Below are 24,401 nucleotides of genomic sequence, written 5' to 3' on the forward strand. Positions count from 1 at the left end.
GCATATTAGAACAAAGAGAAAATAAAAAAGAACCAGGGATCCAGAAATCTAACAAGACTAACAAGTCTTTGGGCTGAGTTCTACATCATAGAATCATATAATCATTTAGGATGGAAACCACTGTGAATTCAGATCATTGAGTCCAGCTGTAATTGTGTATGTGCAGTGCCTGTTGTGCTGCTTTTGGTGAGGAAAGAGTTGATTTCTTCACAGTAGCTGCTGTGGGGCTGTGTTTTGGATTTTTGCTGGAAACAGTGTTGATAACACAGGGATGTTTTCATGACTGCTGAGCAGCGTTTACACAGAATAAAGGACTTTTCTACCACACCATCAGTAAGGAGGCTGGAGGTGCACAAGAAATTGGGAGAGGACAGAACAGCTGCCTACAGAACTGATCCAAAGGGATAATCTAGACAATATGGCATCATGTTCAGTCTGTAAACTAGGGAAAAAGTTATCCCAGGGCTGCTGCTTGGGGTCTGGCTGCATTGATTGTGAGCAACTGTTTTTCATTTGCACAATTTATCTTTCTTGGGGTTTATGTCACTTTTTTTTTTTTAATTTTCCTTTTCATTAGTATTATTAGTGTTACTAGTATTACTATATTTAAATAATTAAGCTGTTCTTACATCAACACTCAAGTTCTCTCACTCTTATCCTTCCAGTTCTCTTCCCCCATACTGCTGGAGGTCAGTGAACAAGTTGTGTATTGCTTAGTTGCCAGCTGGGGTTAAACCACAACAGCTTTTTAACAGCTTCGGGGCTTGAAGAGTTTGAGATGATAACAGATTGATCAGAGCATATTAGAAGTGATTTATATCTGTTAACAGTTGTGGGTCATGGTATTGATTAATCTGTTCTCAATATTAGTTTCTGTGATCTGCACCACTCTCTTTTGATTTGTTGTTCCTGTTAAAGATTGGTGTTGGCTTTGTAGTTTGCTGTGCTCTGTAGTGATTAGTGGTGTTGTGCCTGGGAGATTTGCTACTGAAACACTAATTCTGAGTTTATTGTGGTATTTGGGCTCTGACCTGAAGCTATGACTGTACTTTGGGTATCATCTCATGGAGACAATAAACAATTATACTTCTTCCTCTGAAAGTTTTTGTTTGTTTGTTTGCATGTGTGTGTATAGGAAATACGTGATGGCACCTTTTCTACTGTCTTGAGTGCTGTTTTCTTCCTCCTTATAAAACTTCTCAGTTTGATCATCCTTGGGTAGTTACAATGCTTCTATTGCTTCGGGTTTTTTTAAGATAACAAGTAATCTAGGAATATGACCCAGGCTACACTAGATCATGGGTAGTACAGCATATGGGAGAATATAGGCAGGTGTCTAGAGAACTTCTCACCTCCACTGGTCTGGAACTTCACTTCCAAACAACTCAGGATGCTGATGAAGTGATGGAATATTGAAAAAATTCTATGGCTATTAGAGGCACAGCTTCCTGCTCTGTGCTGGGCCCTGGCCACTACCTACCAAACACTGCTTGATATTATGCAGCAGCCTCAGGGAGAGGGGAGGGAAAGAAAATCAACAGTCACTGCAGCTAAATGAAACACTATATCCATCATCCCCATAACGAAAATAAACATTGAAAACAGAAGTCAGCTTGTTTAGTAAGGGAAATTAAATTTTTAGGACTAAAATGGCAAGGTAGGAGTGACCCTATCCCAATGGGTGTGATCAATAACAGCAACGTCTCCAACAACTAACAAAAAAGAAACATCAGATTTCTTAGGTGTCATGGGTTTTTGGAGAATACACGTTCCAGGCCATAGTCTGATCTCTTTTGGTTATAGTCTGCCTCTCTATGGAGTGACCTGGAAGAACAAAGACTTTATAAAGGGTGTTGAGTAAGCCTTTGCATAAACTAAATGGGTGATAGTTTGTGCAGTAGCACTTGAACCAGTCCAGACAGGACAAGATGCAAAAAATTTGCTTTATACCTCAGGCAGGTATAATGGCTCCATCTGGGTCATCTGGCAAAAAGTCACTGGAGAAAAATCTAGGTTGGCCTCTAGGGTTTTGAACCAGGGGATATGGGGCATCTAAAGCCCATTACAGTCCAACTGAGAAAGAAATATCAGCAGCATATGAAGGAATTGGATCCACTTCAGAAGTAGTTGGTACTGAAGCACAGCTCCCTTTGCCGCCTTGATTCCCTGGGATCAGCTGGATGTCAAGGGAGGGTCACCTCTACACATCATGCAACTGATGCTAAGTGGAGTAAGTGGGTGCACTGATAAAGCAATGGGCTCAAATTGGGAACCCTGAGTGCCTGGGAAATGTGAATCACAGACTGACCAGAGGGTCAAAACATTGGAGTGTCACCAGAGGGGGTAAAATGGGCTGAAGAGGACCCTCTATATAATAAATTAGCACAAAATGAAAAGCAATATGCTCTGTTTACAGACAGATCCTGTCATTTTGTGGGAAATCATCGCAGGTGAAAAGCTGCTGTGTGGAGTCCTGCAAGGCAAGTCACAGAAACTGCTGAAGGACAAGGTGACTTGAGTCAGTTTTCAGAGGTGAAAGCCTTCCAGCTGGCTTTAGATATTGCTGAATGAGGGAAATGGCCAATACTTTCTCACTATACTGACTCATAGGTGGTGTCAAATGGCCTGTGGGGGTGGCTGCAGCAATGGAAACAGAGCAACTGGCAGTGCGGAGGGAAACCCATCAGAGCTGTTGAATTATGGCAAGATACTGCTGCTTGCGTGGAGAACCTGGTTTTTAAAGCGTGTCATGTAGGCACACACACACTCCAGTGCCACTGAAGAACACGAAAACAATGGGCAGGTGGACCAGGGTGCTAGAATTGAAGTGGCTCAGGTGGATCTGGGTTGGGAACATATGTATGATATAGTTACAGCTCATTGGGTCCCTGACACATCAGGGTGTTCAGGAAGGACGGTAACACACAAATGGGCTTGTGATCAAAGGGTGGATGCCATCAATAAGCCTTGTCATTTTTTTGTACCTTCAGTATTGTACTTAGATTGGCTTCTTTTAGAAGTCTAAAGGAGATCTCTTGCTGTCACATAAAATCGTAGAAGATAAATACTGGCTTGATTTATTTTAACAAAATGAGGTGTTAACTTCTGAAATCACTGTTTTGTTGAACTCACCTCTCCCATTTTGCTGATGTGCCAGCAGGAAAAACTGACAGGTTCTGTAAAGTGGGGAAGAGCTGATGACAGTGCTGTAGTGAAAGTACTTACTGACATTTGTGACTGCTTTGACTCAAGCAATTGATGTATGCTCAGACAAGGCTATTGAAATACAATCACTGTCATAAGAACTGAGATTCAGTTCAGCTGCACAAAGGTGAACACTGGAGCAATCTAATTAAAATAGAAATGAATGAAAAAGAGATTTGATCTGATGAGTTTGCTTCTTCTAATCATTTAATCTCAGAGCATATTTGGGTGTGTTTGCTGTCCTCCTTGTATTGTGTTCCTCTGTTTCCTACTTAGAAGTACAGCATTAGTGGAGAGAAGAATGAATTACCTCAGTGTGACTTTATTTGCTTAATAAAAGAATTCTCTATTGAATAAATAAGTGGATAAAAATGCCTAGCTTGCAACAAATACCAGCTTCTGAAAAACTTCACAATAAAGTAATAGATGCTTTAAAACCAATAAGGACAGTGGTGCAATCCTGGAGATAGTATGTGCTATGTTTCTTGAGTGACAGCTTTATTCTCCTAAATGAATGTTTCTAGATTTGTGTCATTGCCCTTGATCACTTGACATTTTGTTCTTTTGTCCCTCGAGGCTTTTTATTTTTTTTCTAGTTTCTGTGATGGAGAAGGACAAGAATGGTGAAAGCACTAAAAAAAAAAAATGTCTTGTTTATTTGTCTGGTTTATTTTTTGCTTGGATGTTATTGTGCAATGCTAGAAAGTTCATGGACTGTCAGATTATGTAATGTCCTGTCCTTCTATCCAGTCTGCTCTGTCCCCATCTCACCTTACTTTGCTCCCTTTGGTTGGGTTGATGGTGATTCCTTTTTCAGCAAGGAATTGTCAGATTCATTTTTACCTTCAAGGTGTTCAACAGCTGTGTGTGTGGTACATAATCAACTAATCAATTGCTGACAGAGGGGTCGGTCAGTTGACTGTATCTCTAAAATGTCATTAAATACAAATACTGTAAGTCAAAAAGATTGCAGAGAGCAATGGAAGATAAAGATGAATAAAGCTAGTGCAGTTAGACCAGTATCATTTGTTAAACAGTCTCCAATGCTCAGGGTATCTCCAGTGACAGCAATGGAGATATGGGGAGTAAAATCCAGCCTTCCTTTAAAAATACAAGTGAGGCAGTCTCCAGACTTTTTAACATATCGACTTTCAGAGGGCTTTCTTTGTATAAAGAATTCTGATTTTCAGTTAGTGTGCCCTTGCTATAAGTAAAATGACAATTGGAATTGGCTGTCTCTTGGTCAGACACCAGCTCTGGTTGGAAGGACAAACTGTCAGACTGGTGACCTGATTCGTGCCATTGGTGCATGTAGGACAACACAGCACTGCCAGTGACAGTGGTAGCACCATCTGAAGCAATCCAGTGCTTTGGAGTGATGAGGGTGACCACAGGGACCACTCTTACAGGGACAGAAGGACAAAACACTTCCCACGTTGCTTTATTAGATTCGCATTGATATTTTTTAGTGTTGTCTTCGGGTCTCTTCTGAAAAATGCGAAGAGTTTGATTTAGAAACAGGCATTTCAGAAATACAAATGTACTAAAGCCTTCCCAAGAATGACCTCTATATTTTTTTTTTTAAACTGCTTATTAGATAACTGATGATACTTCAGTACTGGCAGCATTCCCTAGTGTGTTTACAATGCTGATGTCATGGCAACTTTCAGTATTATTTTTACCACCTCTTCTTCTATTTATAATCCAAGGTCATCCCACATAGTGATCAGTGAGTAAAGGGTATCAGAGGTCCTTGAGAAGCTCTGGATTTTGGATGGCAATGATCAGGTTCTTTTAAGCAGGTACCTGGTATAGGAGTGAAAACTTAGTGCATCATTTTAACCACTTAACATTTTCTTGCTCTAGGGGTGCCTGCAGCTGTTTTGTCAAATTTCATAGCTTCTTTCATTGAAGAATGATACTCATGTACCTAAGCAGATTTTCTTTGACTCTTGCTAAGTACCATGAAAATAAGGTGCACCAGAGGCCCCTTTTAGTACTTGTGAGGTGTTCTCTGAGTACCAGGTTATGCTGCTGGGAGCACAGATTTATGTGCTCTGATCTTGTGGTATGTTGGTGAGGTGGGTGCAATTTCAAACTTCTAGTAGCTGTTTATGATTTTGTTGATCAGTGAGGGAAATAAAGTTTCAGAAACAACTTTTCTGTTTGGTTGTTATTTGAGTTTTTTTCGGGATAATTCTTCTATATTTGTTTTGAAGAGGTGTAAAGCTTGAAAAATAAAATGTAAATACAGTGAAGACCTGTGTGCGTATTTCCATGTATTTAATATTTAATTTACCCTTGTTAATCTTAACTTCATGTCATGCTTTCTATCTTGGACAATATTGTTCTGAACTGGCTGGCCATCCATTCATACCTCTCCTCTTTAAATGAGTGTCTTCAAACACATGGAGTTTCCTTTGATCCTGAGCTTTTGGTCTGGGGAAATATGCCTCAGCACAACATGCTGATTTACTGCCAGAGGCAATTCTTATAATTAGCATTTTCCTCAAGACCAAATACCTTGTCAAAGTATTGCTTTGTGGTGTTGTATGATTTTCTCTCAGCTTCCCACACAGTCTGCTTTTTGACTCAGGCAGGACTATCACATGCACACTAAGACACACACAACACCTGGTGGATATGTGATATTCATGACTTATCAACTGTATGCAAACTCTTAATCTGTGCAGAAAAGCAAAAGGAGAAAGTATTAGTTTCATTCCTGTTGAAATTGGGAGAAAGAAAATAATAAAAAAAGTACTTTGACAAGTAATGGAGTCTGAATATACCTTCACTGCACCTAAATCATGGCCTGACACAAGCTAATGTAGAGTTCCTTACCTTGTAGATCTATCAGATGTGTAGCTTAGCAATTGTGCTATTCTTTCTCACACACATATATATATTACATATATTTTAAATCCTATTGTTGTCATTTCAAAGTCATCATCTGCAATGTTATTTTTTGAGGACAGTGAATGAAAAATCAACGACTCTTTAACTCTGGAATGGGCTGGTTCTGAAAAACAGTAGTGCTTGAGAGGATAGCCAGAAAGAAAACTTAGTTCAAAATAGTCGGTGTAATTAGCCAGTCACTTGGAAAATTACTAATCAGGAGTGAGCCCTGAGACTTATGTGAAAGCCTAATGCTTATCTGAGGACTTAATGTATTGAACTCCTCTTCATTCCTGCTTTATTAGAGGACACAGTCAAATCTATGAGTACCATGGAAATTATTGATTGGCACCTATGGAGAAATTTTTCCCTTTGCACCTGAGCTAGATGTGCCTTTAAAGCCCCATATGTCTCAGACAGGGAAATTGTTAAGAGCCCTGACATGGGTCTTCCTCAGAGATTGCACTTGGCTGCTGATATGATTGTGTTAATTAAATAAATTTTATCTCTGTCCTCTCAATGATCAAATTCCAGACATCTTGGTAGATTACCAGAAGTAAACTTGCAGGGAGGAAAAGAGGAAATGGTAAATAGAAAATTCTAAATCTGTCCAAAAGCTGTAAAAGTCCTTGGCTTACCTCTGCTACAATTAGGGAAATATTGAGGGTTTACACTGGTGTATTAAATAGTGAACCTATTTTCACAGAGCTTTCTTGACTACGGTACCACCTCCAGAGGTCCCTTCGGACCTGAATTATTCTACAATTCAATGAACATATGAGATGTTATCTATAAATGGTTGTAAGGCTTCAAAGTCTTGATTTGGATGTTGAGGCCTATTAGATGTCATGATTGTCAGCATTTTCCTTAGAAGAATCTCTTGCATTCATTAATTTTTGAATTATTCATATCCCCTCAGAAGCTTCCCTTCAGGGCCTTTATTTAAGTCATTGAAGGGGTCAAAAGCAAGAGAATCCTGAATTCTACTCTCATCTACTTGGGGTTCCTGTCTTTTTGGCCTGTGCTTTTACAGAAATGAGCTGTGCTGACTCTGGATATCTGCCATGTAGTAAAATGGGAAGAAAAAAAAAAATCAATTTCCCATACAAGAGCAGCAAGAGAGTTAATTAAAATTTGCTTTGAGATTCTTGCACATATTATGTTATTTACTTTTTGCTCCCTATACTTTCCATGATATTATCATTCTGTCCTCAGGTTTCTTACCTCTCTTAATTACTGCTTTGATCTGGCTTTTAGTGAGTCTTCCTGAAGATGGAGCCAAATTATGTCACTGGAAAGATTCCAATTGATATCAGTCGATTTAAAGCTTTGCATGAACCCCAAGATGCCAACTAAAATGTAGTAATCCATTCATGGATTTGTTAAGCAAAATGCTTTATGTATACTTATGTTTATAACGTCTCTATGTATGTGTTATTTAGGTGATGACCTGAAAAAATCATGTCTGAGGTCCAGGGAACGGTCGAGTTTTCTGTGGAGCTACACAAATTCCATAATGTGGACCTCTTCCAGAGAGGGTGAGTTGATGTTTCCATTAATTTGCAGCTGACAACAGAGGAGCAGCTTACAGAAAAGAGTTAAATTGCAAACCAGGTTCTTTTCTGCCAAATGCAGTTATATTTCATGCAATCTCCAGGGCAGAGAAGGTTGTCATTGGGCTTTCATTGCTGTCAAGGAAGATCAATGTACATTACTTTCACTGTAAAGTCAGACTGAGTGACTTGTTTTTGCAATACAATGTTATAATGCTCTAGATTGTTTTAAGCCTCTGTTCAGCTATAAGTACAATAGCTGTTTTAAATGCTTCTGGATTGGTTTTGAGTCTGTGGTAGATGATAGCTACATGGAATTATAATGAAAACATGTTGATTTTAGGGTCATAAATCTAATGAGTATATTCTTTTAATGAAATTTAGCTGAATCTCACCATTTTAGAAGGGAAAATGAATGCTCATGTCTGACTAAAGCTCTGTGTCTGGTGGCCACATTGTTTTTTCACACCCCTGTAAGTCAGAAAAACATGTACAACTCTGGTCTACCTAAACTTCTCTATTATTTTTATACCACTCTTCCAAATAGTTTTTATAGCAAACTGGTGTCTGTGAAGAAGCCTGACCAAGTGTGAGTTGTCAATCTGCTTGCATATTGGACCCCAGAGGTGTTTTTCAGTGAAGAAAAATTAGATGAACTGTTTTTGAGGAGAACAGGACACTCAGGTCCAAAGAATGTACTTCACGGACAACAGTGGATTCTTTCATCTATGGCTGTTGTATACAGAACACTACATATTCTCTTTTAAGCCTTAACTTGGCACAGGGGTGGCTCACAACTGATTTGTCTATCTCGAGCACCATTTCCTGTGAGAAAACAAGCAAATTATTTCAGGTTTTGGGATAGATTAGGTTGTTTCCATCTCTACAGGCATCTTGTTATTTACTTTTACTTTGATGAACTGTGTGGAAAGGATGCTTGGATCTTGAATAAAGAAAACACAGCTCTATTTTGTTTTAACAGCTGGCATCTGTCATTCTGTTGCTGTCTCCAGGTGAATACCCACCAACTTTGTGTTAGAAAGTATTCTGACTATGCCAAGTACTTGTGTTATATAGAAAAAAATCATAAAGAAAACACCTACCTTGAGGTGTTTGGTTTATCTGAGTTATAAAAAAAGTCTCCTGTGCATTCTGGCTCTTATGATCACAGAAGACAGCCCGAGCTATAGATTTTTTTTCTTGACTTCTTGTGATTAGTGTAATATCTTTGATCTTCCTCACAGTTGAAAATCCACATCCATCAGTGGGTTCAATGATGTTTTTGGACTTAGACAATGAGATGTTCAGAGGCTGGTCAGGAATCTTCCCACATCTCATGTTACTGTGTGAAAAACTGCCTGTTGTTTTGTCATATTGGTGTGCTTTTGCATTCAATAATTTCTGTAAAATGCTTTCTTTGGCTTTGATAGTCAGATCAAATCTCTGGTGTGGGGGTAAGCCTAGCACTAACGGAGATAATATATTCAGCTGTCACACTAATGAGTTCCTAATTACCTTTGCTTTTTTCTCCACTGATGCTTACCATGCTTTGCTGATTAATATTCCAAACACATGATACTATAGGTTATACTGCATTAATTTGTTTACAGTATTTTTCCTTCTATGTATCCTGAATAGTATTACATTTGCTTTCCTTCCATAGTTTTAACCTTTGCATTTCCAGCAAAATCCTTGTGTCTCGTATTTGCTGATCAATGTCCTCTGGCTGGCTTCATCTGCTCAGCAGCCCCTTTCATTGTAGTATGGAAATATAAAGAAAAAGAGTAGGTGAGTTTGCCAAATTTCATTTTAACCTGGGCACACTTTATTTTTTCCCCTATTGCCATTGTTGATATTCCCTATAGACCTCTGGGATATCTTGAATTGACATGGTCCCCCAGATGAGAAGGTGGTAGAAGTATCAATGATGTGTATTTTCTATTTAACTAGTTTTTATTCCTTCTTTGACTGCCTTGTAAATTGAGTCAATATCATTCTGTTCTGCTGAAGGTCAGAAAGGTGATTCATGAAGTGCTGTCCATCAGAATAGCAGCAAAGTTGAAATTCATCTTAATTTCGGTGAAAACCTAATGTGTTTTTTAACCTCAAAAGCATGAACAACAATATTAATAATGATGTATGTCACCTAGTTTTTCCCTTAATATTTTGGTACAAAAACAAAAGGAAAAATCATAATAAAAAACCCGAGCGTGTGTCTCCACAAATACAGAATAGTCCTGCTCCTGTATCCCTAACTGACATAAGGTTGAAGTTTCTGGCTTGGAACTGTGTAAAGGTGCAGAAATAATGGCAATATTTCCCAAAACACTTAGTCTTGGCTAACTGTCCTTCTAAAGACTGTGCCTTTTGGGAGACTATGGATGTGCCAGCTGTGAGACTTTTTGAGAAGAGCACTCCATTCAAATAATGGAATGAATAAATCAGCAAGATTTAGCAAGAAAATCCTGGGAGAATCAGCTCTTCTGGAGCTGTTAGGTGATGGTTAATAATCAAACTTGATTAAGGACATGATCTGCTGGCCGTAAGCCACAGAGTCAAAGTGCTTTAAAATGTTAGGCTGCCCATAATGGTCCAGTTCTATTTTTGATTGTACTGGATGCTATTTTGAATTCTGTGTGCACACACAGCCGGTTACCACCTCTCCTTTCCCATGAGAAATGGAAGTGCCTTAATCTATTTGAACTGCACCTTGTGGTATTTGAATCATGTTTCTTTACCTGTATGAATAGTTATTACTAAAAAAGAGACGGATACAAAATTCGGGGGTTTTTTTGTTTGGTTGATTTTGATTTTTTGTAAATATTTGGCACATATATAACAGGAAGAGTCTGCAAATTAACTGTTGCAGATAATACTTTGGTCAGTTACTGTTAAATTTATCTTCTTCCAGAGCACAAATATAACAGTGTCAATACTTATAGACTCCAAAGGTTAAATGCTGTAGGTGACGCTATAGGGGAAGAAAACCTTTTCTTTGGTCAAATTAAAGGATTTGCAATGATGTTTGATGCCAGAGTTCTAAAGGCTAAGTAATAAGTAATGCAATTCTGGAAGGAAAACATTTTTGAGTTTTCCGTCCTTAATTCTTTCCATCGTGTGCTGCTTAATAACTGGTGACATTTTCTCTAGTGAAATTAGCTAACTGATTCTGATTTTCCTTAATAGAGTAGGAAATAAAATTATCCCTGACTGCCAGAGATCAATTAATTGATTTGTCTGATTCTGTCAGAAGCAATCCTTCTGCACCTTTTTTTCTTAAAGCTTTTCAAAATCTATTTGTATAAGGAAAGAAATGAACCCCACAACCACTGTGTTCACAGGATATGTAATATTTGAAGTCTGTGAGGAAATAGAGGGCACTAAGAAGGTGAAATAGTGACTGGCTAGTGCTAGGATTTTGGCAATGATGTATTATAAAACTAGGATCAAGGTAAGTCATTAGTTACCTATCACAGGTCTGAATCAACTACTTATCAGTCTTTTCCATTCCAAGCTGCGGTCTGTAAGTGTCTGACACTTATACTGGTGGTTTATCTGTGTGAGGGCTGGTGGTGATTAAAAATGAGTGGGAAAATGAAGTCCAGTTTCTTCTAAAAGGAAAGCAATGTTGCCCTGGAGAAAAGATCAGTGATCTCAGAGTTTAGAAAACCCTACAAGGATCAGACCAAGGATCAGTAGAATTCAGAGCTGCTGGAAACAAGATCTTTTGCCTTAACAATCATAAGCTTTTATGTGGTAAAACATCCCTGTTAACTACCAGCTGGACGACAGGGCTTCAACATGTACTTAGCCATGAGCTCATTCCTTCAGAGACAAAATACAGCAGCTCCTTCCCCAAGCCAACTGGGGTTCAGCAATCCACCAGGCCTTTCTTGTCAGATGGATGTTTGAAAAATACATATTGTATTCAGAGGTTCAGACCTTATTTCCTGGAATCTTTGAAGTACAGTGTCAGAATATATTTTTTAAAAATCATTTGAAATTGTAGGACAGAGGTAAATCTTGTAACTTTGTTCATAAAAAATATGCATTTCTTCAGACTTCTCACCTGTAATGAAATACAAATCACTTTTGGACTGTAAATCTATGTCATTTTGAAAATACTTACCTAGTTCATTTATGATGCATGAATTCTATTTAATATAAATGAAGTAAGAAGAAAAGGGGGAAACAAAAGGAAGAGGGTTTCATAAGCATGATGAAGTGATGTCTTTTTAGAATAATAAGTGTTGTCCCTTGGAACAGATATGTCATCATGCAAAAAAAAAAAAAAGTTCTGTCAATATATTACCTTCACTTTAAGGCAGCATCAGATACCTTTGTCAAAAAAAAAAAAAAGGGAAAAAAATCCACATGAGTACGAAGGTAGTGACTATGTGGTCATGCAGTGATAGCTGAGAACCTGCTGCACTGAGCTGACAAGACAGAAGGTAGTTTAGCACAAATCCATACTTATGAAAGTAGCTGAGTGGTGGTGTGCAGGAAGCTAAATTTCAAGGTCCTAAAGTGTAGCAAATGGCCAACTTCAGGAGAACCATGTATGCTGAGTTATTGTCATGATAGCTGGTGAACACAGTTTTCTCATTAACAATGGTTAATTAATATAGCCACCTTTAATTTTCAGGCACCCTGTGTCTGCTGAAGAGAGGTGGGATCGCCTGTGGCAGTGGTAGGGGATAAAACATTGAAACTAAATACAGTGGAGACTAAGATATGAGACTGTTCTGCAGGTAAAGAGCAGCATCTCAACAACGCCACTGACTGGCAATTGAATAGTCAGTGGAAAGTTGGGTGCTCCTGTATCTGGAAATTACCTTTTTCCTTCAAATAAACAATATTATGGCTTACCTGTCCCTAAATACATCAGGTAACTGTTCTGTGTCCCTTGGTCACTTACAAACAACTGAGCTAAAAGTCAACTCCAACTCACCCAATAGGTTGGCTAACAAAGGCAATATCACAGAATTAGTAAAATCTAGTTCCCAGCAATCATTAATACAGAGTTGAATCCACACATGTGCACTGTCACAGGGAAAATTCTGGACAACATGATTATTTAAAGCAAACACATGTTGGAGAGCCCAGAAATGTTATAGTAATTTGAGAGCTTATGAGAACTCCAAATGTCATCTTGCTGCTTCCAAACCCATATGGGCAAGCTACACCACTTCTTCTGCTCCCATTTGGGGCCCATGTAGCACAGCAAGAGCTGACTGAATCATATGTTTAGAGGGAGTGTGTTCACTTCAGTCACCCTTCACACACGGAACTGCAGCTGTTTTTTCTTGTTCATGAATACTAGAATGATAATGAGCCATTAAAACAACTTCTTTAAAAGTACACACTGCACAACATTCAACAAATTGGCCTCTGTTTAGTCATGGGCATCAAGGGAAAAATGTTTAAGTACAATCTAGCGAATCAATTTATTCAATTCCTATCTCTCTTTCTGACCCTGATCTTGTTAGAGTAGTCTCAAGTTTTCCCTATCTGTTAAAAATAAACAACTAGAACTTAAGAAAGACGTTTTGAAGGATCAGTAGATGCTGTAAAGTTATTTCTGATCCAAAGATAAAAGGTGGTGATACTTATACAGAGAAGAGTATGGTACAGATACTGTGGCACCCAGGTGGAAAGCTTTGTACACAGCAGGAAAATTCATAAATCAAGAGGTAAGGATGCAGACAGAGAAGGCATTCTGCTTGCTCCTGAAAGACAAACATTAAAATATATCATACAGACAGTGATAGCCAAGAGGAATGTTGTGCAAACAGATGGGATTCACTCTCTTAGGAAATCAAATGCAAACTGTGATGTTAAAGTCATGGCTAAAAAATAAAAGGAGAAGAAAGTAAAATGAAACTTTTGGGATTTAGCCAGCTTTTAATGCTCATCAGCCATTAACCTGGAAGACAGCTCATTCTATCATCTATATCATTAAAAATTGACCATTATAAGATTTTCTTCAAAGCTCTTGATGTGTAATTTGGCACTGCTTTTCCCATTTTTATGAATCCAATTCATAAAATAAAAATATTTCTATAAGTAGAAATCTTAAATTTAAAGTATCATCCTCTGGAGTTGTCACAGAATGGCTTTGATCCCCCAGAAGGAAGTTAACTAAGTTTTAAATTATGCTAAGCAATGTATTAATTTAATGGGCTAAATGCATGTCTTTGAGGTGAATTTCTACTTGAACCAATAGACTTTGTAAAATAAGTGGTTGCTCTTCATTCATGGGTCTTCTAGAGGTGGCTGTGGTCTTCACTGATGCACTTAGATCTAACTCTTTTACCCTCTAAGTCTTTCTGCTTAATGAATTGATGACACAAACACCATAAATTCTTAGAATTGGGTGTCATTAAATGCAGCACTGAAAATTGAGCTCCTCTCGCATGTGACGCACTTGTTGAGGAACTGGACACAATGACACCAAGACTTAAGATGTGAAGCATTGCACACAGATGAGAAGCAGAGCCTAATTTTATTTGTAAACTGCATTTCTCAGCTAAAATCACTTTTTAATGATAATCAAGTAAACCTATTTTGTACTGTAAGCTAAACAGTGAGATGAATTACTGGAGACCATGGTGCTGATGGTAAATGACAGTATCCACTGCATGGGCTGAAACTGAGGGATGCAGAAAGAAGCTACACAGGGATGTTTCTTTGCTGAGGAAGACTATGGTCACACTCATCCTAGAGTCAGGGAATCATTCATGTTAGAAGAGAATCTGTGTGATCTCCAGCTCAACAACGGGTTAAAGCGGGACCAGTTGTTGAATTCAGAACAAATCACTCAGGACCATGTCCAGTCAGGTGTTGAAAACTTCCAAGGATAAAGACTCTCCAGCCTTTCTGGACAGCAAATTCCAGAGCTGGAGTATAATCATAAGATTTTATGTTTTCCCTTGCAACCAGGAACTGTAGGAAGGGACCAGGTGTAGCCGTTCTCCCAATAGCTTGTCCTATATAAAGACAAGATTTGCTGATGATGATCTGCCATGCTTTCTGAAGGGATATGCACAGTGTGTAATAACAATGTGATAACACATTCCCAATACAGATGACTTCATCTGTCTCTGTTAGTTGCTGTTTGCAAAGCGCTTTAGTGAGGAAAAGTGCCAGAAGAGCTACGAACACCACAGTCACCCTCACAGGAAAACTTGGAGAATCACTTCCGATTCCCTAAAAAATTGCACAGAAGGAACACAGTGGTTTTTTGAAGCATCTCATAGTTATTTTATTAGCAGAGCTTCTCATTCACTAATTTCTGGCACTCTCTTTGTCTATGCTGGTGCCATGTTTCTGTCTTGTACTAGTTAAGCCCAGTACTTTAAAAAATGTGTCACTTCACTTGTTCTTAAGTAATAAAATGTTGCAGCACACACACATAAATCCTTTCACAAGCCTGAGGGCTTTGACTTATTTCCCCAACATACTCATGCACACAGCTAAATGATTCTCAACAGTAGACATGGGTCCATCTGTAATTCTATGAGTTAGGAACTCCAGGCAACATCTGAAGTGTAGCTCTCTGTAAACATAAATCACGTTAAGTGAAATTGAAACTACTTTCTGGCATAATTCACTCAGAAAGTCTTCAAAGCAGCAATGTAAATGTCACTTGGACTTGGGATGGTATTTGCTTTCCTTAGAGGAGTTAGTATGCAGATGTTAAGGGACAAAGGTTTGATTTTTTGTTTGCCAACAAGGAATTGTTAAACAAGTGAATGGAAACTGGATTTATTCTTTTTAAAATATTTCTTAAAACTAATAAATATTTCATTATTTTTGAATCTTTGGGATACAAGTTTCCATGGCTTTCAGAGAAATCACGAGCATTAAAAGGTTAATTTTAAATAATAAAAGAGTTTCTTATCTAGTTGCCTGAGTCCAGGAAATGTGGTTTTAAAAGAAAGGTGAAGGATGGATATACAAATCATAGACATAGCCAAAAGCTCGCTTAGAAACTCTGGAAGTCATTGCTTAATATTGGGTATCACAACAAAGCTTCTTGGAGGTGAGAGTTACAGATGCACTTTTCTTTCCAGCCTCTGTATCGGAAAAGACACCGTCAAACAAGCTGATAGAAAGACTCCTGTTAATGTCAGTGGTTTTGAAGACTATAGAAACCTGATTAACAAAATGCCACACGGTTTTAATTGATTTCCCAAGTGCTTAACAGTCTTGAAAACCTAGGCTGGAAGAACAGTGAAACCCCTGTATTTTCCAAGATGTAGATGTTTGTGGTTTTTGTTCAGTTATCATGACCCATTTGTGACAAGATCACTACAAAGTGCCCATTATTCTATGGAACTGGCTTTATCTAAACATCTAAAATTTTATAGCCTTCTTGAGTTACAAACGTGCATAAACATGCACATAAGCACCTTGGGTGGCAGGCTTTTTTTTTAAATCCCATTCTGTATGAGATTTTTACATGATACCCATCACTAACATCTAAGCAACCCTCAGTAGTGTTAGATGAAGAAAAAACCCACACTAGTAATTTATGTCACTGTTGTGGTTCAGCTTCATTGCCTTGTCCTACATTTGAAGCAATCCTGTCTCTTGGCAATACTGCACACACATTTCATCCCACTTTTGTAATTTTAATGTAAATGTTCCAAGTTGAAATAAAAGATCTATGACTGTTGTTATTTGTTCAAGTGAGCAGTGAGTTTGGGAAATTACTTGACGTGGGCTTGAACAGCCTTTTAGCTCATCACCCATTATCTGCAAACATGGGAGTAGAAATAATATCTCAGACAATTATGTATAGGGTACAATTACAAATGCTCTGATGCTGTGGTAGTAGGAAATATAATTGTGCCTGGGAAAAGTCTGTTCCAGAGTGACTCCGACTTTTATTTTTCAGATGTCTTTGTATTCAGCTTAAAACACCCCAAAGTCTAATTTTCAGAATGGAAAACTGTATACTGCCTCTGGATCAGATCCTTTAAAGATGGCTCATGCTTGCAACTCAAAAGCATTACTCTTTCTTGACACTTCATCCTTTAGAATTTCCTAGAGATAATAACTGGTTTTGTAACTGGAGAGGTTAATTCTATGGATGCAATCAAACTATATGGTGTGTGTGCTGCAGACAAGGTGCACTTGAGATGCAATGAAAAAAGCAGTTGACTTTTGTCCTTGCATTAATGGAGTTCAGTATATTGTGTGCCTGGATGGAAAGATCTTTTTTAGCACTTTAATTACTTAATGTGCTTGCTGCAGCAAAAGTACATTAACAATTGCAGATCAATTTCTCCCATCAATCCACGTCCACTTTGTTACTGCAGAACATTCATTCATTTGGGGGGAAAACATCTGCCAATAAAAGGTATTACAAATAAAATGCAGTTGAAAAATGAACCGTTGCTTAGTAATCTCTTGTTCCTGTTTTGGTATGCGTGATAAATCTTTATAATGATGTCTTGAAACAAACAAAAAGTCAATTCATAGTGTGACTGGAGTGATGTCTGCAACCAAAACCACCACAAACACTGAGGAAGCTGTGGGATTTTAATTTTTTTTGTGATTTTTTTTGTTGACCAGTTCAAAGTATTAGATATTTAAGGTTTAAATATTGCCAGGACTCACACATCCTCCTCACGAGATAAACTTTGTGAAGCAGTGGAGAGAAGTAAGTTGATGTATCGGACCTACTAAAGCACAGGGAAAGTGATTGGTTGTGAAGATTCTCAGATAAAAGAAGCCCTGACTTGTTCAACCACTGTATAAAGAAAGAAGGCTAAATCATAGAATGGTTTAGGTTGGAAGGGACCTTAAAATACTCTAATTCCAACCCTCCCACCATGGACAGGGACACCTTCCACTAGATAAGGTTGCTCAAAGTCCCATACAAGCTGGTCTTGAACACTTCCAGGGATGGGGCATCCATAGCTCCTCTGGGCAACCTGTTGCAGTGCCTCATGACCTTCTGAGTAAAAAATTTCTTCATAAAACCTAATCTAAAACTCTCCTCTTATTTTAAAATCTCTTGTCCTCTCATGATCTGTCCATGCGAAAAGTCCCTCTCCCTTTTTTTTTTTATAAGCCTCCTTTAGGTACTGGAAGGCTGCAATGAGGTCTTCCCGGAGCCTTCTCTTCTTCAGCCTGAACAATTTCTATTGTATCATCTTAACACTAAAACATCATTAAAATCTTCTCAGCTCCTAATGCTTCCCTCTTTAGAATCAATACTGGATTTTTCCTGAACTGTTGCTCTGCAGAACTTAGTTGATGGTCAAGCCTGTTTTCTACCTGCAGATAGACGCTGTGCTTTTAGGATGATCCAATACAAAAATTAGCCTGGTATCAGATAGCATCCTATATTTTTCAAGATTCTCTGCTAGCCAAGTTAGCAAGGTACGAAATCCACTGAATTCAGGCACTGAAAATCCTGGCAAAGAGTAAGGATAGTAGCAAAACTGTTAAAGGGAGCCAGTGAGGCTTTAATTCTCTAAATTAGACAGCAAATCTATTTGGTTTGAAAGAAAAAGAATAAACAAGATAGAATTACTTCATCAGTGTCTACCCATATTCTTCTGAGGCTGCTGACGTGAAGAGAATATTCTGAATATTAGGTATTACCAGAATTATTATTCAGATTAAATTAACATTTATTCCACTATAATGAAACATAAAGTTTACAGATTGAGGCACCATTTGAGATTGTCTTTAGACTTGCCTGTGGTAGATGTTTGAGCAGTCCTGGCTCTGTTTGGAGATTCTTGTATGTTTGATAAAAGAATTCACATATCTATCATTAATATCTTAAATGCTGGTATGATGATCCTGATCCACAGAGACACTCGAGTCTGATGGTGTTCAGTGTTATTAGACCAAATATTCAGGTGCTTTGCTTTTCAGACTGAAGTTCACAAGTCCCGTTTATCTCATGCATAGTGAAGAGATGGAATGAGTGTATTCTGAAATAGGATAAAGGGTCAGAGAAACATGAATGTGCAGCTCCATCAGAGTGAATTTACTTATGGAATCATTAGGGTTGGAAAAGACCTCCAAGAGGTCCTACCTCCATGGAGTCCTACCTTTGACCACACACCACCTTGTCAACCAGACCAAAGCGCTCAGTGTCACATCCAGTTGTTTCTTATTCCCTTCCAGTGATGGTAAATCCACCACTTCCCTGGGCAGCCCATTCCAATGTTTAACCACCTTTTCTGTGAAGAAACTCTTCCTAATGTCCAACCTGAACCTCCTCTGGTGCAGCTTGAGGCTATTTCCTCTTGTCCCATCACATTTCTGGGGAGAAGAGGCTGACCTCCACCTGGCTAAAACCTCCTTTCAGGTAGTTGTGGAGAGCAATAAGGTCTCCCCTGAGCCTGCTTGATTTTCTCTAGGATAAACACCCCCAGCTCCCTCAACCACTCCTCCTATGACTTAGTCTCCAAATCCTTACACAGCTCTGTTGCCCTTCTCTGGACATGCTCCATTCCCTCAGTGTCTCTGTGGTCCTGAGAGGCCCAAAACAGGACACAGGAGGTGTCAAGGTCTGGCCTGGCCAGTGCCAAGTACAGAGGGACAATCACTGCCCTGGTCCTGTTGGCCACACTAATTTTGATACAGTCCTGTTGCCATTGGCCTCGTTTTTTACTCTTATTTCTATTAATGCTTAGTATAAAATGCTGATTTGAGATCCAGTTCATATTTTTATTCAATTAAAACAGGAACAACCTCAGCAGGAATGAAAACAAAACCAGATGGATAAGCATAGCAAAGATAAAAAACATGAGAGGGAACTGTACCTTGCTGAACAGAGAAAAGTGTAGCAGCACTCTCTCCTCTTTAAGGAGTTTGCACAAACCTTGACTGAGCAGATGTGATACTGAAATTCAACAGAGGGTTCAACACAATTTCCTATAGCCCTCTCCTAGTCAAACTGGCAAGGTACAGACTGGAGATGATCTCTGAGATGTGTAGGAAACTGGCTAATATGCTGCACTCAGAGGGTGGTGATCAATGATTTCTATTCAGGACGGCAGCTTGTTACAGGTGGGGTCCCCCAGGGATCAATACTGGGCCCTACACTGTTGAACATTGCTGTCAATGACCTGGATAATCACATTGACAGCACCCTCACCAGGTTTGCTGATGACCCCAAGTTGGTGGTTAGATGGACATGTCAGATGGGAGAGACATCTTACAAAAAGACTTGAGCAGTTTTGAACTGTGGGCAACAGCAGCTGTATGAAGTCTAACAAAGGTAAGTGCAAGGTCCTATCCCTGGAATGACATAACAAAGGGCCCAGTACAGGCTGGGACCTGTGTGTCTGGGGACAGCCTTGCTGGAAGGGACCTGGGGCTCCTCTTGGACAACCAGCTACACAGGAGTCAGCAGTGCCCTCCTGCAGCAACAAAGGCAAATTGGATCCTGGGCTGCATCTGCAGGGACATTGCCCGTAGAGATGTGATCTACCCCACACAGTGCTTGTCAGGCACAGCAATAGTGTTGTGTCCAGTTCTGGTCATCACTGTCCAAGAAAGACACAGCCTGGAGAAGGTCCAAAGGAGTGCCTTGACCTGACTTCTGAAGAATGATGAAAGGAAATCTCTTCTGACTGGAGGTCTCTTTTCCCTGGAGAAGGGAAGGTTCACATGTTATCTCCTCACTGTATTCCAATACTTAAAGGGTGGCTACAAAGAGGACAGACTGTCTCTTCATAAGGAGCCACATGGAGAAGGAAATGGGTACAACTTACAGCAGAAGATGTTTCATTCCTTTATAAGAAAGAAAGTTTTTACATTGAGAACAATCATTCACTGGAACAACCTCCTCAGGGTCATGGTAGAGTCCCCATCCCTGGAGGTTTTCTAGATCTGACTGGACAAGCTGCTAGATGATCTCATCTTAGCTCCCATTGCCATGAAAGGTTGAATTAGATGATCTTTTGAGGTCCTTTCCACACTAGGCTATTCTCTGATTCTGTGACTCTATGAAGAGTATTTGACTTGTGGGTCCTGGTGGAAGATAAGCATGGGTTTCACTTCTATCTGTTTTGGAAACAAGCCCTCCTCATACCATGAGCAGATTTGCAACCAGCTTAGAGATTTTACTGGTGTAAAGCTAAGTGGCTACAAACTCTTGCCATTTCCAGGATTCAGTGGCAGCTCAGGTGGACACATCATTTGTCTCTACTGCTGTGTTGTTCAGTACTGCTCTGGTTCTATTTTGTCTTCTGTGAATAATTTCTCCCGGGAGATAACTTTTGAAACACAAGGTTTTTGTGAATTCTTATATTATTAATATTAATATTTTTAGGATTTGCTCAAAAATGAGGTCATAGCTTTAGCAGAGGGGACAGATTCATGATACAATTGAGAATGAAAATTCCTTTCCCCTCTCCATAAAGATTTTCTGTAAAGGAGTGAGGACTCATATTGACAAAAACATTGTGAGGAGGTTGCGATGTAGTTGTTAGTGCTGATTCCATTCTGAAGAAAATGGGATTTCCATCTCCAGAGCTGTCAGCCTTGTGCCAGCACTGCATGTACTTTCATCAGAGAGTATTCATCTTTCTTGGAAGAGAAGGAAATGTCCCTTCAGTGCTGCCAACACTTCAGTGAGAAAAATAGGTGAATTTTGGTAAGATCCCACATTTAGCAATTAGTTTTATTCGTGTGGAGTGAGTGGGTGGAAACAGAGATGACCCATTTCCTGAGAAAGATTAGGAAATAAAATGTAATGCAGAAAGTAAAAATAAAGATAATGAGAAGAAAGGGAGAAGGATGATTTGCCTAGGGTGCACTGATTTGGTCGTCCCCAGTCCTGGTGTGGGAGAAATGCTCCTGTGTCTGACAGTCTGGAGTCTCTTTATCTACTCATTCAACTGCTCAGTTTCTAGATTTATACCTTGAAACAATACTTATGGGAAAAGGAAAGTTGAAGGGTCACTATAAACAAGGGTAGCTGGTGTCCCTGTGCAGGTACTGGAAGCAGGGACTGCAGGGAGGGCTCTGTGGGGAGAGGCCAGGGCTGCACCTGCTGGACACATATGATTCAAGGGGCAAGGATGTGGAGGAGCTGGGAATGAAGGAGTAAGGTTGAGATTGGGAAAAAGGCAGGGAGAGAAGTTGGGGATCAAAGAGTGTGGCTGACTGAGCCTTGGGAAAAGAAATTGATGCAGGGAAAGTGGTTTATTTTTGTTTATCAGCATCCTACTCTACTTTTACATGTCAATAAATTAATTTTCTCCAAACCGCATCTGTTTTGCCTGTGATGGTGACTGGTAAGTGCTCTTCTAGTCTTTATGTCAAGCCAAGAGCTTTTTTTTATTTTACTGTTCTGTTGTGGCATGGGGACTGAGAGAGCTGACAGCAGCACCCAGGTTCACCTTCACTGGCCAAAGCTGAGTGATGGTGCAAGTCCCGTGCCCTTCCTGCATCTCTAACTGCCACTTCAGCTATAATATCTCCTTATTTTTACTAATCAGATTATCTCTGTATTGTTCTAATTGGTCTAATGAGGCTGCAATCTCTCTTGTGTCACAAGTGCTTCCTGTTCTGCCTCTAACAGTTCCTTTAGCACTCGATCAGAGCTGCCTTCTTTAGGTAGCCATGCATTGTATCATCTGATTTAAACTGTAAAGTAGACATCTGAATCAGGTTATTGTACTGTTGTTGTTGTAATCTTTCTTCATATTCTTTTAATTATCTTACCACTTTCTTAATTCTTTGTAGCTGTTGTTCCAACTAGCTTGCAGCCCCCAGGACTTCAGTAGCTCTGTTCTCCAGTTCTTACATCTATGCTACAAGTTTCTTTATTTCTTTGTCACAGGCTGTAAATTCTTGAAGGTTTTGTTCCTTTTCTAATAAAAACTCACTGTTTTCATCCATCTTCTATTTTATTTCCGTTTGCAAAAATTTTACCTTGTATTCTGTGCACATTCGGAAGCCTTTGGTGTTACTTTTGTTTTAACTGTTCTTCCAGTTCCTTGATTTATTACATCCCATTAAATTTTCCTTTTTACCACTTACCATCAATTGCCACTGTTTTTCAAGGACTGGAATTTGCTTGCTTAGATATACAAGCTCCAATAATCACTTAGCTAAGTCTTGGTTTCTATGCAGTTGTTCTCCATGTTCTACATCCTATTTTTTCATTTAAGAGGGCAAGCTTGAATGGTCCTTTCCTTCTTGACACTGAAGCTCTAATTTGTCCTTTGTTAAGAATTCTACTTCCAGTCCTAGAAGGTAATTATAACAGGAGCAGAGAGGTTACAGTTTTGTGGCATATCATTTTCTTTTTATTGTCTTATGGAGTTGTACAGGACATGTGAAACATCAAAAAACTGATGTATTTACAAATATGTAGTTTTTGCTCCATGTTAAAATCTGACACTGAAGAGTGTCCACATTTCCTAGCTGCTGAGTGGTTTTCTTCATGATTTTGTACTGAGATCTTTAGTTTGTTAAAATAGGAAATGCTGCCTTCTTTGTTTGGTTTGGTGGTTTTGTTTGTGTTTTTTTTGTTTGTTTGGGTTTTTTTTGTTACATGTATGACACGGTCGTGTCTTAATCTCTGTTTATGTCTCATAGGAGTTACCCTCATAAATAAATCTGTCTGTCTGAATTAAGAACCTCATTTTGAGAAGAAATGGACCATTTCCATCTCTTTTTCTTTAGCAGGAGAAAATTGAGTTGTTATGAGTTCTAGGAATTGGTCTCCAAAAGAGAACAGGATCAAATTCCCTTCTGAAATCCATCTAGACATCTTAGGAAATGGCTGTCAGAGTTCAAGGAAATGACCAATTTATTAACAGCAGAATTTAGGCATCTGCTGGATGGACTAAGTAACATAACTTGTCCTGGGATCGCGATTCACTGTGTGTCAGATTGCACTGTATCTCCACTTTGCTCATTTCCCTAAACTTCCTTCTTTTGGAATCTCGTTCAGGGCCAATGACTAGAAGATACTCAGGCTTTGTATTCAGTTGGGATTAGACAACTACCAGGCTGTGAATAAAGTCTCTTCTTAGTGTACTGGATTAGACAAATTTATTGTGTCCCCAATCAGTTTACATCTTTGTTTCAAGGGCACTTTGGCTTTCAGTCTTCTGAAAGAGTCTGAGATATGAAAAAAATCTTTACAATCTTTTAAGCAGTGGTCTCTGAGGATCCATTTCATGTTTATCATTTTCATTTTTCTCCTGTTTCCAGGAGTGGGATACAAAACAAAATGTAGTGTAAATAACCACATCTTCAAATCTGTTTATCAGTTTCACTCTACAAACATTACAGAAGCACTTCAGAACTCTCATGAGACACCATATTTTTCTTATTCTAGTAAAAAGAAGATGTAATACAAAAGTTTGAATTAATCTTCAGGATTATTTGGCTCATTCTATATCTATTAAATGATTGTTAACGTCTCTTGTTTGCACTCAGAACAGTTAAGGGTTAATTATCTTCCTGAAATAATCAGAGCATAAGTTTTTCCAGGTGCTTCAGACAGAAGAGCACAAAATCTCTCATCTCTTGCTCTTCATATAATGTAAGAACAGGTTGGAAAAGGTTACTACTTGACTGTGAGAATAAATTAAGCTATTTTTCAAGGTTTCTTATTGCCTTTGAGACAAGAATATAAGTGCTCATATCCTTATTTGGGTCCTAATTTTTCTGCCCTTTCCTTTCACTGTCTCCCTTTTCCAACAATAAAGCACATTTCTATCGTTTTGCTCTCTGTTCACCATTCGACTG

General features: G+C 38.9%; 1 protein-coding gene across 3 annotated transcripts in view; it reads left to right on the top strand.

Moving 5' to 3' along the window:
- Positions 1–24,401, top strand: part of FAM135B (family with sequence similarity 135 member B) — a 200,128-nt gene that overhangs the window by 56,111 nt on the left and 119,616 nt on the right. For 2 of the 3 annotated variants that reach the window (XM_032695726.1, XM_032695743.1), the window contains exon 1: positions 7,564–7,640. In XM_032695726.1, coding sequence (XP_032551617.1) covers positions 7,564–7,640 — 77 coding nt within the window. Of the gene's footprint in view, positions 1–7,544; positions 7,641–24,401 lie in introns of those variants that run through there. The other variant, XM_032695734.1, reaches the window with a different exon arrangement.

This window comes from Chiroxiphia lanceolata, chromosome 1 (genome assembly GCF_009829145.1).
Source record: "Chiroxiphia lanceolata isolate bChiLan1 chromosome 1, bChiLan1.pri, whole genome shotgun sequence".
Taxonomy (NCBI): domain Eukaryota; kingdom Metazoa; phylum Chordata; class Aves; order Passeriformes; family Pipridae; genus Chiroxiphia; species Chiroxiphia lanceolata.